The sequence below is a fragment of the Myotis nattereri genome, assembly GCF_964212035.1.
Source record: "Myotis nattereri genome assembly, chromosome: 10".
In the NCBI taxonomy this organism is placed as follows: domain Eukaryota; kingdom Metazoa; phylum Chordata; class Mammalia; order Chiroptera; family Vespertilionidae; genus Myotis; species Myotis nattereri.
In genome coordinates, this window is record NC_138085.1 from 61,450,345 (window position 1) to 61,470,185 (window position 19,841).

Consider the following 19,841-nt stretch of genomic DNA (forward strand, 5'->3'; position numbering starts at 1 on the left):
GGGTCTGTGTGGGGCCTGAGATGCTGCCTGTCTAACCTGTTCCCAGGTGAGGCCCATGCTGCCAGCCAGGGGACCACACTCGAAGTCGCCAGGACCTGGGGAACCTGTGGTGAACACTGTTTGCCTCCTAAACCCACCCCATCACCTCTTTTGGTTTCAGACTCTGGTTTTCCTTTGGGGACAATCTCCTCCCTGCTCTCCGTGCTCCTGTTTTGGGTCAAATGGTCCTCAATGCTCAGACATGAAGCATGTGACCTCGGCCTGCACCATCCCACACCCTGGCCACCGTGAGAGCTTCAAGGCTGGTCCTGAGACTCAGCCAGGGCCAGTGAGACGCAGCTGTAAGAGGCCTGGCTGAGCTGGCACAGCCTCTATAAAACTCTTCACCTTCTGGAACCTTCCTGGGATTCCAAGCCTTACAGTGGCTCAGGCCTTGCCGTCTGCCTTCTAACTTCTGAAGATTTAAAAGGCTTTTTTGACCCCGTGAGATTCCACCACGTAGTAGCTGTGTGGCCTTGCTCAGCATACAAACTTGTCTGTGCCTCCGTTTCCTCATCTTTGGGCTAATGCCCACCCCACCGCAAAGGTTGCTGTGACTGTTTTGTACGGTGCCTGGCTCAGAGTAGATGCTCAACAACTGCTTTAATTATTCAGTTTGGCTTTTGGGGCACATCACCCCACACAGAGAAGAGGGATGCAATTCGCTGGTAGCTTTTAGGTCACTGTCGGTCTTGACAGAGGCAAACACAGAGTCCGGGGGTTCTGGAAGAGGAGGCCGAATATCCCACTGGCTATTACGTTCTTGCTTCCTCTGGGCCTTCTCCGTTCTTGCCTAGTTTGGAAGCAGCCAGAGTGCCCATCGGTAGACGAGTGGATAAAAAAGCTGTGGTACATTTACACAATGGAATACTACTGGGCCGTAAAAAAAAAAAATGAACTCTTACCTTTTGCAACAGCATGGATGGACCTGGAAAGTATTATGCTAGGTGAAATAAGCCAGGCAGAGAAAGACAAATACCATGTGATTTCACTCATATGTGAATCTAATGAACAACTAATCTAACAAACCAAAGAGAAACAGACTCACAGATACAGAGCACAGACTGACGGCTGTCAGAGGGGTGGGGGGCTGGGGGCGGGGTGAAAAAAGTGAAGAGACTAAGAAAACAAAAACCACACCTCATAGGCACAGACAACAGTATGGTGATTATCAGAGGGAAAGGGGTGGTGGTAGGGAAGTAGAAGAGGGGGGAAAGGCGGATAAATGATGATGGAAGGAGAATTGACTTGGGGTAGAGAACACACAATTTAAAACAATCTTGCATGGCCTAGTTACTCGATTGCTACCTATTTGTTCCCATCCTGTATTGAGTTGCCTATATAAATACATATCAAAAGGAAATAAATGAGCAACATTGTAGGTGCCTCAAGTATGGTTTTCATGCTCCCAGAAATCTTAGGCTCTGGCCAGTGATTAGAAATCCCTTTCGAATGTCTTTATTCTGCTGCCATCCTGTGGCCAGCTTGTGCCACTGCAGCACCGTGGCCAGATGTCGCCGAGCAGCTGTGCTCACTGTCCTCCTTGTACCCCGCAGGGGCTCTTGGGGGAAGGGAGTGCAGGGGAAAGGTCTGCTCGAGTCCCTCACCAGCGGGCAGGCGTCGGGCGTGAATCACCAGTCTTGACTTGATTTCTGTTTGATGAACTTTAAGGACACATAGTACAGGACCACGAAGCCACCACTGATGCCGATGAGGATGAAGTAGACGGCGTAGAGCGGGTACGAGTTCAGGTGCATATTGCTGAGGATCTGGGGACACAGACATCAGTGAGCTCATGGAGAAGGTGGTCAGACGGATGCCACGTGCTAGGCGTCCGAGCCCTCGGCTACTTACTTTGTCTCCCGGGATAGGGAAGGTGAGGTTGCCGACTACCAAGTGGTAAGTTTGCCCTTTAAAATGAATCTGCATCAGCCCTTCAAAACACCATCGGAGGAAGGACACGTTGGAGATCCAGGCGGGCACTGAGGACAGAGAGAGCCGCATTATTCACACCAGCGGACCCCCTGCTCCCTGCGAAGTGAGCCTGCATAGAGGGCCCTGCTGGCCCTGCCCCTGGGGAAGCAAGTCCCCTGAAGGAGCAGGGAGGGGAGCGGACAAGAGGGTGAAAGGGCAGAGGGGCAGCTTGGGACAGGGCAGGGGGTGGGGTGGCGAGTGGCTGCAGGGTCAGGGCGTGTTGGTCCATAACAACTCCAGAGAGTAAGGTATTAGGTGCCCCTCCCAGCACGCGCTCAGCCTCCCTGAGCGGAGGGGCTGTAGAGACTCAGCAGACCCAGAGGAAGATTTCCGAGTCTGTGTCCTGACCCTGTGGAGGTCTGAAGGCGAGGGGAGGAGGAGGTACACTGAGCCCTGCCTGGGAGGGTCAGGAAAGGCCTGGCAGGAGGAGGAGCCAGGAAGGTGGGGAGTGGTGTTTCCATGGAGAGGAGGCCTGGGGTGTGTGGTGTGGGGGCTTCAGAGAGCTGGGTGCAGGCAGCAGGGCATGAGCAGCCTGCCCGCCCCCGGTCGGTTTGTCCTTAGAAAGCTCACTCTGCCTGGGGAAGGCTGAGAGGGAGGTGGAGGGACCAGGGTACAGAGACCAGGCTTTGGCCTTGGCCCAAGATCGGATGATAAGACCAGGGCTAGGGGGTAAAGCGATGAAACATTTCAGAAAGATGGGGGAGGCAGAGTTGGCCTGGCTCGCTGTGATGTGGAGGGTGAGGGACATCCAGGTGTCAGGTGAGGGTCATTCCCTCGGCATGCAGGACAGCTGGCCCTCAATGGTGAGTTCGCACCTCCAGGCCAAAGCCGGCTGAAGCCGCAGAAGGCCTCCACCAGCTTGACCAGGTGAGGGGAGCAAGCCTCACCTGTCCACAGGTTGCTCAAGCTGATCATGAAGCCCCCGGTCAGGTAGAAGGAGTTGTAGAGAGCGTTGCCAAAGAAGGAGGACGTGTGGAAGGTGGGGAGCAGGGCGGCGGCGCACAGGGCCATGAGCCTGCAGCAGAACACCACCAGCCACACCAGCAGGAAGTGCAGCAGGAAGGCCTCGGGGCTCGGGCGCAGGTTGGCCAGCCAGTAGGTGGGCATCCCATAGATGAGGATGTAGGCACAGTGCTCCGGGAGCTCCCCGAGGATCTGCAGAGAGCAGCCCTTGCCAGCTTGTGGAGCCAGCGCCTTGTTCTGCCACTATTCTTTATAAACGGCCGGAGACAGCACCTCCCAGCGATGCCCACCGTCCCGCCCGTGATCAGGCTGCAGCAGGTGGGTGCGGGCGGGTGGGACCCTGCAGCACGACCTCACGGCTGGCTCCCCCTGCAGATAACAGGCGCTCCCTCTGGGACAGGTCAGAGCAGTTTCCCCCAGGGAGGCGGTGGGTATCTGCTCCAATAAGACCTGGTTTCCTGTCCCCACCGCGCCTGCCCAGACCCAGGAGCTGTGTGACCTTGAGACAGACACACAACCTCCCTGAGCCTCCAATTCCTGGAAATGACAACGGTAGCACCTGCCGGACCTGCTCCAGGGGACACGGTGGGACTGGAGAGGTGAAGTAAGTTAGATGTTCCCACCTTTTCTTTTGTCGGTTTCTGCTGACCAGGAAAGTGTCATTCCTGGTCCACAGCCCTGGCCTTCCGGTAAGTGTTTACAAAACATCAAGTCTCCGAAACTCCCCTAGGGAATGTGGCCTCTACCACCCCTGGTTCAGCAAAATGCTTCTCTGTCACTTCTGTATAATGAATGCAGCTTCCTCTGCACCCCCCCAACCCCGGCCCCGCATCCCCCCAATGCTGGGGCAGTCACTCCCTCTCAGCCCTGAGCAGTCACCTTGGCAAAGAAATAGGGGCCCGCAGTGTACAGCCCGTCCTCCAGCTCGTAGTAAAGCATCGCCCTCTCCGAGTGACCTAGGGAAGGGGAGCAAAGGACAATGAAAACGGGAAATTAACGCACAGTGTTCACAGTGCTCCTGTTTTGTAGTCTCTCTTCGTGCAATTAAAAATAGCTACATTGACTAAATAAGCGGTTCTCAACCTGTGGGTCGCAACCCCTTTGGCGGTCGAACGACTCTTTCACAGGGGTCGCCTAAGACCATCCTGCATATCAGATATTTACATGACGATTCATAACAGTAGCAACATTACAGTTATGAAGTAGCAACGAAAATAATTTTATGGTTGGGTCACAACATGAGGAACTGTGTTTAAAGGGCCAGAAGGTTGAGAACCACTGGACTAAATGGTGTGTGTGTTTGTGTGCTTTAAGGCAGAGTAAAACCATCCTGATTTGGAGGTTTGTAACTCTGGGACTTGTACACTGCTGTCAAGTGTGAATCCTGCCAGGAGAGGAATGCCTGCGACGCCGTGGTAATTTGCTGGCATTTGCATATTAATATTAATGTGTGAACGTAGAAAACAACTATCATCTCTTATTTCACAATCATGGTGACATTCAGTAACCCTGTTTCCCCGGGAGCTCAGAGCAGCACAGGTCAGCCTTGGACCAGTTCAGGGGGCTCCAGGTGTGGGTCGCGGGGAGCAGGGGACACTCACATTTGGCAATGACATCCAGGACCACGTTGAAAGGGATGAGAGCTCCGATCATGAACAAGAGGGCCGCCGTGTCCGTGAAGGAGAGCTTGATGGTCCCATGGCCGTAATAGAGGAATCCAATGACCAGGGACATCAGGCAGGCCTCCGCCCCGTGGATAAGGAGGGTTGGTAGGTCTCGGAAGTCGTTGGCAATCTGACGCCTTAAAAACAGCAAAAGACAGAGGTGCCACCTGTCCTATGACCTTGGCCGTGTCATTGGATCTCTGTCAGCCTTGTTGTTCTCATCTGTAAATTGGGGATCACCATGACCACTTCACAGAGTGGCTGTGAGTACCAAGCGATGGCAGGTAATCAGTAAATGATTGTGTTGCTTTTATCATCGATCTATCTGGCTGGAGATTTTACTTAAAGAAGCCACCCCGAGGAAATAGCTGATCAGGCATGTAAAGGGGTGTGTACAAGGATGTTGGCTACCGTTACTTGTAATAGCAAAAGCCTAAAATAGTCTGACCATCCCAATGGACTCTGAGGGTAACTGGATCGTGGCTGGACTGGAAGATCTGACCCATGAGGGGCAGAGGAACTATTCTAAGTAACCCTCCCTCCTCACCCCCAAAACACCCTAAAGTGATTACAGAACAAAGAACAACGTGCAGAGTAAAACCCCACTGATGTGTTTAAAGGTTTATGTGCACGGGGACCCCTTAGACAGCCTCACAGGTGTGGTTTCCTCCGAGGGTGGGTGACGGGGCACCTGCCCTTCCCCGGGAGGGTCTCCTGTGGGGTCTGAATTCTTCACCACGAGCCTGTGTGATTTCTGTGGTCATCTGCCCAGTAAGGGCAAGGGTTTTGTTTAAAGAACAAAAGCAGGAATGCTCCGCATCACACGCCAGGGCTGGTGCTGGTCTCGGTGACGCTGCCTTTTTCCCAAAGATTTACCTCTTTACATTCACTTCGACTTCCAGTGGCTCCTTCAAATTCACTTTAGATAGGGCTTAACGGGATACAACAGACTCTCGCCGGGGTGGGGTGGGGTGGGATGGCAGGTGTGTGTGTGTGTGTGTGTGTGTGTGTGTGTGTGTGTGTGAACGGCAGACCATTACCGGATCAGCGTGGTAAACTGCTGCACGGGGCCGGGCAGCTGGGTGGGCATCGAGAGGTGGTCGGGGTCACGTGGGAGGACCAGGCTGTCAAGACCGAGAGTGTGTCAGGGGGACGTGGGGGCGGCCACCTCCCGGAGGGCTCTCCCCACTGGGCCACCCGGCCGCCTCACCTCTTGGAACCAGAGTCCCTGGCCTCCGCTCTCCACAGACAGTCGTCAAAGTCGCGCACTTTTTCCTGAAACAAGGCTGCAAGGGACCGGGCCTTCTCCCTGGTGGCCACTTCCCGCTCTCCGCTCTGCCTGTCTATGCTGGTCAGGTCCACTGGAAGCAGAGCGTGTGGGGTCACGGGCGACCCGCCCCTGCACTGCTCACAGGGAGGGTCAGCGCCAGCCCAGCCCACAGCGTCCGCCCGCCCCGGCCGTGTGCTCCGCGCCCTCGGGGAGTGGACAGGAAGCGATGTCAGCGCAGAGAGGGACAGAGCCCCCCAGGGCTGCCCCACCCTGCAGCCGGCCACCTCTACAGAGAGCCTGCCTCCGGGGAGGGGACCACAGGGGGGCCCTGGGGGACTGAGCCCAGCCCCACACCCAGGTTCCTGCCAGGACCTCTTCAGGCCAGAGAAGGCTCTGCACCTTCGGGTCCACAGGCCCTGGCACCGGGAAACCCTGGCTCTCCCCGCCCCCCCCCCGCCCCGGGGTGTCCTGGAGAGGACATAGCCTCCCAGGTGGGCTGGCCCAGCCAAGGCCGAGCAGTCTGGGCCCCTGAAGTTCTAGCTCTCCCTGTGAGTTAGTGATTCGGCTCCTCACACAGCCTGCCCACAGGGGAGGGACGTTTCAGCTGGAGGTGCCGGGGCGTCAATGACCAGGAAAACTCTCCCTGTCCCCGGCTGGGGGAGCCACGTGACAAGCTGCAGAGCCAGCTGTCCCCTCCCACCCCACGTGACCCTGTGAGGGCATGGGGAGCCCAGACCACAGCCTCCTCTTACAGGCCGCTGCAATGCTAGGAGGGCACAGCTGGCTGGTCACACCAGGGCCTCCCTAGCCCAGCCCCCGCAGGCTCCCTCCATGCCTCCCTTGGCTGGGGTTACCCCTGAACCTCTCTGCCTCTTCCCTCCTCCATCCTCATGGCACCTCTCAGGGCAGGATCATGTCTAGGAGGGTCTTGTGAACTGTGACGTGTGCCCTCGGTGTGCAGGGCTGGAGCTCAGGACCCCAGGCTCTGGGCACCGCTAGGCTCTGCCCACGCCCCCCAACACCCCGTGATGGTAAGGGTCTTATCGGCAAGACCCCCCACCCCCCCAAAAAAGATGATAATAAAAAGTAAAGAAAAAGCAAGTTTTTTCAGGGCTGATATGGGTGTTTGACTTCTGGTAACCCCGCTCCGGGGTTACTGCAGTTCCTCCTGGTGGCAGGTTGGCAAGTGCCCTCTGCCCCCTTATCTGGGGACGGCTGGCCTGAGGATGACACACTGGCAGGAAGCCCGGCTGGCACCTGACCCAGGGAGGGAGGGGGGTGACTTCTAGGTGAGTTCACACCGTGCGAGGGCACAGGGTGAGGGCTGGCGGGTGGAGAGAGTGCCCATCCTCCTAGGTGAGGGCTGGAGGGTGGACGCTGGGAGGAGGAGGATGGGCAACAGGGCCTGGCACACGGGCTGGGAATCCCAGTTCTGTGCCTTACAGCGGTGGAGGCCTCCCAATTTCAAATATCCTGTTTCTGTATAGAGCAGTGGTTCTCAACCTTCTGGCCCTTTAAACACAGTTCCTCATGTTGTGACCCAACCATAAAATTATTTTCGTTGCTACTTCATAACTGTAATGTTGCTACTGTTATGAATCATAATGTAAATATCTGATATGCAGGATGGTCTTAGGCGACCCCTGTGAAAGGGTCGTTCGACCGCCAAAGGGGTCGCAACCCACAGGTTGAGAACCTCTGGTATAGGGGCTGAATAAAGGCCACGATTCCAGACATTGATCCAAACTCTCTTGGATTCCACCTGCTCCAGCTTGGCACACGTCGAATTTTTAATCTTGCGTGTGCGCAGGGGTGGCTAGGTCAGCAGCTGCCTTTTCCAGGCCTCGTTTCTAGCATTTGATGCTAGTGCTCACTCTGCCCACCCCCACCCTCGGCCCCACCCCCTAATCTATCCACCAGGCTCTGGGGGCCCTGTGTCCCAGGCCACGGCCTGGCTGGCTCACCGTAGAAGTCAGCGGGGTTGCTGTAGCGAGGACAGGGGTGGCCAATGGCGGTGAAGTACTGGACCATGTGCTGGGCCACCCCCAGGTAGATGGTGATGCCCGACGCCATCAGGAGGACCAGGTCGAACAGCCGGAAGATGTCGGAGCGCGGCTGGTGCAGGGAGATGAGCACCAGCCTGTTGCCCTTGGCCAGCCGGGACAGGGTCTTCACCAGGTTGTGGGCCGTGAAGCTGTCGAGCCCCGAGGTGGGCTCATCCAGAATGAGGATTCCTTCCGGGGGAGAGAGGAGCCTGGTAAGTGGGCAGGAGCCTGTCTAGACCAGGCTAAGCCAGGTGGGCGACCCAGGCCCCTCATGCCCGTCCGGCACCCACAGCCCTCACCTGGGTTCCACAGAAGCTGCACCCCGATGCTGACTCTCCGCCGCTCGCCCCCCGACACCCCCCGCACGTAGGTGTTCCCCACGCGCGTGTTGGCGCACTGCCGCAGCCGCAGCTCCGCGATCACGTCGTCCACCTGAGGACCAGAGGGGCCCGGGCCTCGCTCAGGGCCAGATATATTTTGCTCCAAAGCAGCAAAACACCTGCGTGTCTGGATGGGTTTAAAGCCCCAGCCTTCGTTTCCCTGATACACTGTGTCCCCTGACTCTGCCCATGCACGATGTCGTGTGTTGGGAATGTGGCCGTGTCTTGGACACAGGCAGTTGGACTCCCTGCCTACATGGAGGACCACAAAGCAAACGCTCATCACACATTTTGGCACCTGCTGTGAAGGGAACCAACTGGGTTTCAGAGGGCTATGGGGCTTTAAAGGCTGGTGAGGGCAGGGCTGAGCCTACAATGGATGGATGGATGGATGGATGGATGGATGGATGGATGGATGGATGGTGAGCTGGGTTGTTCAAACCACTGGTGGCTGGGTCCTGAGGCAGGGAGGGGGCGGATGTCATGGTTTTTGGGGTCATGGGGTCAGTTACCCTTTTGTCACGCTGGGCCTGGGAGAAGGTTCTGGGCAGGCGCAGCTGGGCCACGAAAGCCAAGGTCTCACGGACAGTCAGGTTGGGGAGCAGCTGGTCGTGCTGGCGCACGTGGGCCACAGACTTCCTCACCAGCTGGGGCGTGCTGGGCTGCCCGTTGATCCAGATTTGACCTGACTTAATTTTGCCACCGTGGCCTCGCCCAGTGATCACGTCCAGCAAAGAGGCTCTCCCACAACCTGCAAAGCCAACAGAGACATCCCTGAGATCACAGAGTCTGCAGGGCCAGCCTGGAAGCCACGGTGACCCTGGGCTGTCTGTCCTCACAGAAGGGACCGGTCCTAGGGAAGGGGCACAGCATGCAGCCCTGGCTGGGGCAGCCCAGCACTGGAGCTCCAGGCCTTTGCCCACAGCCAACCTGAGCACAGTGGCGCAGGCACAGTGATGCTGGGGGCTGAAGCCAGGCCCACCAGGCACTGAGTGGCAGGAGAAGGGTGGAGTTTGGGCTGCCACAGGCCTGCCTGTGCCTGGAGTGTGTCCCCTCTCTCGGAAGCAGACTGACATTAACTGCACAGGGAAGCTGAACTATCTGGGGCTGGCAAATGTGCCAGTGGCATTTCGCCATTCAACTCGTTTGGCTCAGAAGCTGGCTTTGTGGGAAGTACTAATTTGAAGAATGAATAGGGTGTCTTTTAAAAAATGTGAAAGTGAATCTATTTTCAGAAATTAGGGAGAAAAAATAGAAAAGAAATAAATGTGGGAATGATTTTAAAAATACAGCACAGTGTACATGTGTGTTCTGGGTTCCTCTCCACCTTTTACATGCTATTATTTTTAAAAAATTTTAATTGATCTTAGAGAGGGAGGAAGCGATAGATAGATAGAGAGGTCAATTTGTTGTTTCACTTATTTATGCATTCATTGATTCTTGTATGTGCCACAACCAGGGATCAAACCCACAACCTTGGGGATTGGGGATGACGTTCTAACCAACTGAGCTACCTGGCCAGGGCCTACATGCTCTTATTCTTACCAGTGATACTATTTACTCTCTCTAAAAAACAACAACAACAACAACAACACAACAATGATCATTGCACACAAATGCATACCACCCACTTCTGAATGACGTAGAGATTGCTATCGTTTGGGGAAGTGTCCCATTGCACCAGGACTCCGGATGCTCCATGAGACTCTCTCTTTGACGGCCATTTAAACGGTGAAAGAGACCTGGGCTCAGGATCTGAGAACACCTTTTGGGACAGAGCTGGAAAGAGCCTGTCCTCTTCCCCCAGGTGGGAGCCTGCCTACAAATCCCTTTTAGAGAGCAAATCTTCCAAGCTGTTTCCAAACCAGGAAGGTGCCAACTCACATCAGGTAACAGGTCCTTGGCACAAACCAAGCGCCTCCTGCAGGCAGCCCCGGGGCCTCTGTGCAAAAGAATAAAAATCGAGACGCTTCCCCAGGGACCCTTCTGCACAGGGATCACAGGTTTTCGGGGTAGGAAGGGACCTGCATGCTGCCTCCTGGGTGCACCTCTTTCAAGGTCCCTGAGAACTGAGGTGGAGCCCAGTAGCCAGGAAAGAAATGAGAGAGGTGGGCTCTGGCCCTGTGCCCTGCTCAGCCTCGGACATCGGCTCCAGGCTCTGGGAGCACAGGGGACTTTGCCAGCATTCGCAGGGACTGTGGGATTCCCAGTCAGGAGGGGAAAGGCCACGTTTCCCAAACAAGACTTGGTGAGTGTTAGGTCACCTCTGACCTAACACCTTGGGTGCTGGCGCCATTTTGGGGCTCAGCCCATCTGAGTTTCCAGATGACCTAATAAATTCATAATTCTTTACCCCTTATGGCCTCGTGCATTCCTCCTTCGGCAACCCCAACAGTGAGAGCAGTGGGTGCCTTTCCAGCATTTGGTACGACTGGGGAGACCCCCCTGAACCAGGAGCAAACACTTGCATTGGAGATCCTCATAAAAGGGATCTCCGAAGCAGTACACTCATTTATGGGAGAACACCTGTGGCACTGCTGATTCCATAGAAGACGCTAAAATGCCCGGGCTGTTTTATTTTTTAAATTATAACTAGAAACCGATGAACAAAATAGATCCAGACACATAGAAGCATGGAACAGACTGTGTAATCCCAGGGGGAGTGGGTAGGTGGGTGGGAAGAGATCAACCAAAGAACTTGTATGCACATATGCATAACCCATGGACACAGACAATAGTGTGGTGAAGGCCTGGGGTCGGGGGCAGGGACCCGCTAGAAGGAGTCAATGGGGGAAAAAGGGGACATATGTAATACTTTCAACAATAAAGATTGAAAAAAACTATAACCAGAATTATTTTGTCCAAGTGGAGTAAATGTCACAGGTATTATTGATAAAACTTTCTAAGAAATCATCTTAATAATTTCTGCCAAGTAAACACGAAGCTGAACCCACTGAGCCTATGGTCAAAGGACCTGGAGGCTGCTCAGTGCAGCATCTCCCAACCAGGGACACTGACAGCTGCAGGGCTCTGTGCAGCGAGATGCCCTGGTAACAGCCCATGTCTCTCCTAGAGCAGTGGTTCTCAACCTTCCTAATGCCGCGACCCTTTAATACAGTTCCTCATGTTGTGGTGACCCCCAATTTCATTGTTACAAATTGAACATAATTAAAGCATAGTGATTAATCACAAAAACAATATGTAATTATATATGTGTTTTCAGATGGTTTTAGGCGACCCCTGTGAAAAGGTTGTTCGACCCCCAAAGGGGTCGCGACCCACAGATTGAGAACCGCTGTCCCAGATGATTAATTCTTGAAGAGAAAGCAGAGAAAACAAGAAAAGCCACCAGGAGTTAGAAACAAAAATAAAACTGGCCTATGAAGTATCTACTTTTTTTCTCGTTTAGGTCAGAATTGCAGGGACGGGGTCACAAGCAGCTAGGATATGACCTGTGGGAGTGTTCCAGTGACAAAGTACATTTACACACATTTGATCTTTGGCGAGACAATAAACAGAACTTCCCTATCTGAAGATTGTAAAAATTTGGAGCTGATGTTTAAAAAGTTGAGTAATCTGTCCTTCTGGTAATGATTAATGAACGGAAATAAAGTGCTGCCTCTAACACGATGTAAGGGAGAAATTATTTTATCTGAGATTATAATCAGGAGACCAAAGTTCTAGGTCTGCATGAAATGTATGTCCTTGGAGCAGTGGTTCTCAACCTTCTGGCCCTTTAAATACAGTTCCTCATGTTGTGGTGACCCCCAACCTTAACATTATTTTCGTTGCTACTTCATCACTGTAATGTTGCTACTGTTATGAATCGTAATGTAAAGATCTGATATGCAGGATGGTCTTAGGCGACCCCTGTGAAAGGGTCGTTCGACCGCCAAAGGGGTCGCGACCCACAGGTTGAGAACCGCTGCCTTGGAGTGTGTGTGTGTGTGTGTGTGTGTGTGTGTGTGTGTGTGTGTGTTGGGGGCGGGGGCAGAAGGCAGGGGAAGACACTCTAGAAATATGGAGGGCTAGATAATTTGAAAACCCTCCTGTGAAGATGCTTCCAAACAGGTAAGGAGAAAGAACGGTAGGAGACAATGACGAGAGTGGACTCTGGTCTCTGAGCCCCTTCCACCCCGCCTTCTGCAATGCCAAGCCTGGCCCGTGGAAGTGACTGTTTGAGGCCCTGCAAGCATCTGGACCTGTGCAGATGGTTGAAGTTTGGGCCCAGAGTTGGAGGGGCTGTGTCTACCTACTGTCTGACCATAACCGGAATCTGATTGTGGGGGAGGAGTCTTCTGAAAAGCTCATTCACTTCTGAAGCTGCCTGAGGGTCTTGGGGGGTTTTTGACTTGTCTCAATACAGGTGTTACACTGCAGCTTCAAAAGGCTCTGTCCACACCAAGGCTTCTCAGCAATTGCCTGAGAGCTGGGAATGGAGCAGCAGAGATTGGAACCCAAGTCTGTCGGCCCCAGAACCTGTGCTCTCACTCTGCTGCAGTGTTCTACTCGTCAGTAAGGGTTCTGTGAGAAGCATGCATCTGTCCAAGGGACCATTCTGCATCCCACTACCTGCCCTTTGCGGTACCTGAGCTCCCTATGATGGCCAGCATCTGCCCACTCCTCACTTTGAAGCTCAGGTTCTGGATGCCCAGCTCACAAGAGTCCTTGTGAGAGGCCCAAGGCATCTTGAACTGAGCCAGCTGCTCAAACCAAGGCACCTGGGAGGCCGCGTCCACCTGTGGGGAGACATCAGAAGGTTCCTCAGAGAGCTGTTCGGCTCACTGCAGGAGCCCTCCGCCTGCTGATACAACAGGCCCGTGGGGCTCCCCACCAGGCTCTACCAGGCATGGAGGCCGAGCCCACCATCCTGAGAACCTGGCGCTGCCATTTCCAAGTCTGAAGATAACACATGGGAAACGTGTGTAATAGCTGAACAGAAATAAAGACACCTGCAGTAAAACGATGCCTTCACTCAATAATAATAGGCATTTACCAAATGTTTACTCTGTGCAAGGCCTTGTATTAATCAATTTATATTCATTATCTCATTCAATCTTCATTGCAAACCTATTACCTGGGTATGATTGGAATCCCTGTTCTAGTAAAGCTCAGAGCAGGTAAGTGCTAGTAAAGCACAGAGCTAGCAAGTGGCAGCGCAGAGAGAGGTCGTGGCATGGCTCATGAGCTCGTCCCAACTCACCTCCACAGGAAGCCAGAATTGGGCCTCCATCCCAGGCCCCACCATATTCCAACTGGGCCACCTGGGGCCTGCCCCTGGGGAAGTGTGGGAAAGGCACTTGCACTCTGATGTTGTATTAGCTCCAGTGACAGTACATTTAAAAAACAATTCCGCCGAAACCGGTTTGGCTCAGTGGATAGAGCGTCAGCCTGCGGACTGAAAGGTCCCAGGTTCGATTCTGGTCAAGGGCATGTACCTTGGTTGCGGGCACATCCCCAGTGGGAGATGTGCAGGAGGCAGCTGATCGATGTTTCTCTCTCATCGATGTTTCTAACTCTCTATCTCTCTCCCTTCCTCTCTGTGAAAAATCAATAAAATATATTTAAAAAAAAAAAACAATTCAAAAAGTGAAAAAAAACCTGCCTAAAGTCTGTAGTTTAGTGACTAGTCTCCTACCACTGCAATACCCTCGTTCTGATAACTGTGCTGTGGCCTACGGGTAAGCAAGATGGTAACGTCGGGGAAAGGGGGACGAAGGATAATGGGAACTCTGCACTACTTTCGCAACTTTTTCAAAAGTCTAAACTCGTTTCAAAATATACAGTTAATAAAGCGACTTAGAGACTTTTCTCCCCACAGGTTCACACAGGTCTCTGTTTATGCCTGGTAACCCCCGTGCCATTGAAGGGGCCTCCGTGGGGCTTGCACCCACCCCGCGGGGCAGTACCATGGACCCTGCTCTTTCTTTGGGAGCAGAGGGCCCCCTTCCCTTCCACTTAGGCAGCGGTTCTCAACCTGTGGGTCGCGACCCCTTTGGCGGTCGAACGACCCTTTCACAGGGGTCGCCTAAGACCATCCTGCATATCAGATATTTACATTACGATTCATAGCAGTAGCAACATTACAGTGATGAAGTAGCAACGAAAATAATTTTGTGGTTGGGTCACAACATGAGGACCTGTATTTAAAGGGCCAGAAGGTTGAGAACCACTGCACTGAGGGGACTGCTTGGCCCTCTCTGCCCGCTCTTCCCACCTTGTTCTCAGGTGTGCCCCTACCTGGTAGCTGAGGCCCTGGACCTCCAAGGTGTTGGACGGGCCACTGTAGGTGAAGTACAGGCTGTTGTCACTCTCCGAGGAGAACAAGCTGTCCTGCAGGCCCTGCAGGGAGACATGACAAGGTGGGGGCTCTTCCAGAAGCTGCCGAGGACACAGGATAAGCTGAGGGGGGGCCCGGCAGGCGAGAGCAGCAGCTAGTGTGGTTGAGATGCCGAATCGGCTCCAGAGAACCTCCACGGCAGGCTGGTGGGCCGTGAACCCAGGCGGCCCACGGTGGATGAGAACCGGTCTCGGGACTGGAGGGAGCTTGTGAGCCTCTGTGCTCTGGGAAGACCTGAGCTGGGAACCGGCCTTTGACTTGCTCTTCCCTGCGTCTGACTTGGTATCTCCTGATGTCCAACAGGCTTTCCTTATCAGCCTGTGAGAGGAAAAGCGCTAGTCAACCAGCCAACGCTCCAAGTTTATGAAGACACCATCCTTAGGAGAGTTGCATCTTATTTTGATGAGGAGTTTTGAGCAACAAAGCTACTGAAAATGCTGATGGGAGATTTCAAAGGAAGTCCCTTTCTCCTTTTCCTCCTCCTCCTCCTCCTCCTCCTCCTCCTCCTCCTCCTCCTCCTCCTCCTCCATCTTGTTGCTATTATTGTTGGAGTGGTGCTGTATTTGAACGTCCATCAAACAAATAGATGTTTTGTGGTATCAGCTGATACCTTTGAATGGTATTAACCATCTGCAGATCTGAATTCCTTCCATTTTATCAATTCAAGCATTTAATCATTGCAACCTAGAAAAAAAAATCCCTGCCCAGGAAAAGTTTCCGTTTTTTAATGCATTCAAATTTCCCTCTATTCTGCAGGGCAGGGAAAAGTATGAACTCGCTAACGAGTTCCTGTTGCCTCTACTCTCCTTCCCTCACAGATGCCAGTCGCACGTGGGTGCGTTCCTCCAGCCAATCAATCAAGCATCCAACGGACACTTATTGGGAGCCCAGGTCACGTTTCAGGCACGGAGCTTGGGATGTGACCGTGGAAAAGGCAGTCCTGGGAAGCTTAGATTTTAGCGGGTGAGACAGGCGATTGGGATGGAGCAAGACAGGTGAGGCGTAGAGGCAGGCTGACCTCAAGCAGCCAGGCAGGGTGTATTTTCGCTGTGTATGCAAGGTGCTGTGTGGGAAAACAACATGACTTATGGTTTCTGTGAAAATAACACCAGCCAGTCTCTGTGAAAGCCTCGCTGCGATGGTGGAGGCGAGAGGTCCTTGGAAAGGACCTTCAGAGCAATGAGTGGAAGGAGATAAGTACAGGTGACAACCAGCGGCAGGCCCCCTGCGAGTGGCCCAGAGATTTCTGGGAGAGTCTGGAACCAGCAGACCATAGCTACTTACCTTGATTAATGTTAGAACTACTACCATTAAGATCCTAAGTCAGTGATGGCGAACCTATGTCACCTCTGACACATGAACTCATTTTTTTTGGTTGATTTTTCTTTGTTAAATAGCATTTAAATATATAAAATAAATATCAGAAATATAAGTCTTTGTTTTACTATGGTTGCAAATATCAAAAAATTTCTATATGTGACACAGCACCAGAGTTAAGTTAGGGTTTTTCAAAATGCTGACACGCCGAGCTCAAAAGGTTCGCCATCACTGTCCTAAGTTATACAGGAAAACGTGGGAACGATAAAGAGTTCATTCGGCAGAAGCACTATCTTTGGGGAACAGAACGGAGGGGATATTTAAGGGAGGAGGGTAAAGGGGGTTCGGGGTCGGGCTCTTAGCGATTACACGAGGGTTCACTATTCTTTCAACTGAACTGTCTGAAATATTTCAAAATGTGTTTTTAAATGGAGAGAGCTGGCCAGCAAGTAGAACTCCAGCTTTCTACTCCTACCTTGACCTCCAGCTGCTAATGCCTCTAAGACATGAGCCAGGGGTGGAGGTGGAGGAGGTGAGAGGGTCCGCACCCTAAGAGGCAGAGAAGTAAGTTCCTGGGAAGACCAAGAGCAGACCAGAAAGCTGCTGGGTTCCAGCCTGGCCCGGCCCTGACCCTCCCCTACCACCCCCACCACCAGCATCCGCAGCGTCTAGCTTTACCATCTAATTTTGTTACCTTACCAGAGAGTCTACGGGCTAATAAGCGTCCTGTTTGCTTGTTTTAAAACAGCAAATATCTGCAGGAAGGATAGTAGTCAATGAGTATAAGGCATGAGTTAGCTCAGAAATTGCTTCTGCGAACAAACATCTGGCCCTTCCCAGGTTAGATTTCCGGGGGAGGGGCTGCTGAGAAAGGAAAGTGGGACAGTTTGGAATCCGGAGGCGATCTCAAGCCAGGGAGGGGTGTCCACTTTCCAGGTAGGCAGGTGCTCTGAGGAGGTGAGGGTGTTGGGGCTCAGAGGAAGGAGCACCCCCTGCGCCCTGGACCGGCTGGGGCAGCCCAGACCCCAACCACCCTCAGGGGACTGTGCCTTCGGGAGCAGCACAGGCAGCTCGACTTTCCCAAGAAGAGCATCTGTGGCCTCTGTTCCATGTGAAATATTTCCCCGGGCTCCCAGGAAGGATTTGTGAGACTCTTCCTGAGGTTTTGACAAACCCGCTGTATTTTTCAAATACTTAAATATCTATTCGGCTGACATCTTAATCAGTACGACTGTCAGAACATCACTGGAATTTCTGACAGGTGACACCCAAAAAAGCAAAGGCAGGTTTATTTGTAGGTAACCAGCTCGGCTCCTGCTGGGCTACACTGTAATTTCTCCTTCTATTAACTTCTGATCAAACTCCTCAGCCGGAGCACAGAGCACGGGGTCCTCGTTCTGAGATGAGCAGCCCGTGCCCTGGACAAGCAGTGACGTGCTGAGGACACACACAGGCTTTGCTCTCGGCGGAGGGGACCAGCCGGGCCCTTTTCTAAAATGTCCCGCTCGGGTCTCACACAGCTCTGCCCTGAGGCCTGGGCCCCTCTCTTCCTCCTCTGGTCAGGATCCCGCCCATGGACTGAGGTGTCTGCGGCTAAGGACATTGGCCACCCCACGTACCAGAATCTCAAAATTCCCCTGAGCAAATGACCATAAGTGCACTCTCAGGGCCTGGGTGGACCTTGCCCAGGCCCCTCCTCCTGACGGACAGTACTGCCCAACTGGGCACCCCAGGCCACAGCGGCATCTGTCTGTGGAGAGTGTTTCTGGAATGTGGGTGGGCAGGGTGGGTGCGTGAGGTCACGTGTAGAGCTGGGGGTGGGCAGAGGAGGGAGACAGGCTGTGGTTTGGGCTGGAAGCTGGGTTCCCTGGGACAGCACATTCTAGTTGTCCCTCCAAGGAGTCCTAGAATTTTTATTTTATTTTTAATTTATTGGTTTTTAAAGAGAGAGAGAGGAAGGGAGAAAGAGAGAAAGAAGGAGAGGGAGGGAGGGAGTGGGGGAGGGAGAGAGAGTGAGAGAGAGAGAGAGAGAGAGAGAGAGAGAGAGAGAGAGAGAGATGTGGTGCTCCGTTTGTTGATGCATTCATTGGTTGATTCTTGTATGTGCCTTGACTGGGATCGAACCAGAAACCTTGGCTCATCAGGATGATGCTCCAACCAAATGAGCTACCTGGCCAGGACTGACGTCCTAGAAGTTTTAAATTTACACCTGGCATTCCAGGTTGTGGGGAAGGTACATGAAGGTAAGAGGATAGACACTATTTTTATTTAATAATTTTTAGCTTATTTAAAATATCTAGACATATGATATGTAGCCCTCATCTTCTGGTTCTCTTGGCACCTCGAGTAACAGGATTGGAGAAAAGAGAATGGGCACCACGGATTCCTGCCTGCGTTCCTGGAGGTCGGCTTCCTAAGCCATGGTGGCTGCACTGTCAGACCCTCTAGGACAGTGGTTCTCAACCGTCTGGCCCTTTAAATACAGTTCCTCATGTTGTGACCCAACCATAAAATTATTTTCGTTGCTACTTCATAACTGTAATGTTGCTACTGTTATGAATCGTGATGTAAATATCTGATATGCAGGATGGTCTTGGGCGACCCCTGTGAAAGGGTTGTTCGACTGCCAAAGGGGTCACGACCCACAGGTTGAGAACCGCTGCTCTAGGAGAAAGTCAGCCACTGTGGAGTTTACATCCTGGTCAGGCTGTGTGCATGGCAGTCATGGCTCCTGGGAGTCATTTCCTGCTGGGCTCGGCCCGTGGGCATTCCCAGAGCAGAGCTGGTCATCTGCTGTGGCGGGGAGCTCACCAGGAATGGTGGGTCCCTTGGGCCTGGCTCAAGTCAGCAACTCAAGGCCAGCCAGATGGCTGTGGCCTTCCCCATGGTGTGTGGCGTCCTCCGTGACTCTTGTCTCTCTCTCTCTCTTTCCCAGAGCAGGCAGACACAGGAAGGTAGGGTGGGGTGAGGCAAGGGTGGAGGGCAAGGATTGGTATCCTTTCAACCTTCCCATTTAGCCTCCAGCTTCAGATCCTGCCCACACCCCAATTTCAGTCAAAGGCCGTTTCTCCAGTGAGCATTTCTTTTTTTAAAAAATATATTTTATTGATTTTTGACAGAGAGGAAGGGAGAAGGATAGAGAGTTAGAAACATCGATGAGAGAGAAACATCAATCAGCTGCCTCCTGCACACTCCCCACTGGGGAGGTGCCCGCAACCAAGGTACATGCCCTTGACCGGAATCGAACCTGGGACCCTTGAGTCCGCAGACCGACGCTCTATCCACTGAGCCAAACCGGTTAGGGCCAGTGAGCATTTCTTATGTGGAATGAGGGCAGAAACCTTGGACCCCAGCCTCTCGGCCCCTGGCTGTCGCCTGTCCCTTCCAGCTCTCTCTGGGATCACACAACTGCCTGCTGTAGCCACATTTTGAGCATAAACCCGATGTTCCCACAGATGTCACCTGCCATCCGGTCTCATGGGTTTACTGCTGCTGAGATTCTGAGTTCGACTCCCAGGAAATGGAGTCCAGCTGCCTCGGTCTCATTCCACGTGTGGACAGAAGGTTCCCGAGGGAGTAAAATAAGGCCCCATTCACCCCTACCCAGCAGGATGGAGGTGACGCCCCATCACTCACCGAGGCATCCTGGGGAGCAGCCGTGGTCTGCAGCTCTCTGTCCTCCAGGGCCGTCTGAGCCATGGGGCCCGGCAGCATCGGCGTCCCTTGCTGCGATTGCTTTGGCCCTTAGCTGCCACCTGCCAGCGCCAGTGTTTTCTCTCTGTCCCGGAGCTGAGCAACCTCTGGCCCTCGCTTGATGAGCCACTGTCTGTCTCCCAGCATTCCTCTCTG

At 53.3% G+C, this 19,841-nt stretch overlaps 1 protein-coding gene and 1 pseudogene across 2 annotated transcripts in view; one reads left to right on the plus strand and one right to left on the minus strand.

Annotated features, from left to right (window-relative positions):
- LOC308525747 (ferritin light chain-like) overlaps window positions 1-19,841 on the plus strand; it is a 1,112,779-nt pseudogene that overhangs the window by 436,024 nt on the left and 656,914 nt on the right. The gene's annotated exons all lie outside the window — the stretch shown is intronic.
- On the minus strand, window positions 1,671-19,706 carry ABCG8 (ATP binding cassette subfamily G member 8; the record flags this gene model as incomplete). The annotated part of the gene is made up of 13 exons (XM_081101497.1): window positions 1,671-1,808; window positions 1,894-2,021; window positions 2,901-3,168; window positions 3,856-3,932; window positions 4,578-4,777; window positions 5,681-5,764; window positions 5,851-6,001; window positions 7,875-8,144; window positions 8,255-8,387; window positions 8,848-9,086; window positions 12,924-13,074; window positions 14,576-14,677; window positions 19,629-19,706. The coding sequence occupies 13 exons, from the start codon at window positions 19,704-19,706 to the stop codon at window positions 1,671-1,673; spliced, it is 2,019 nt and encodes a 672-aa protein (XP_080957623.1).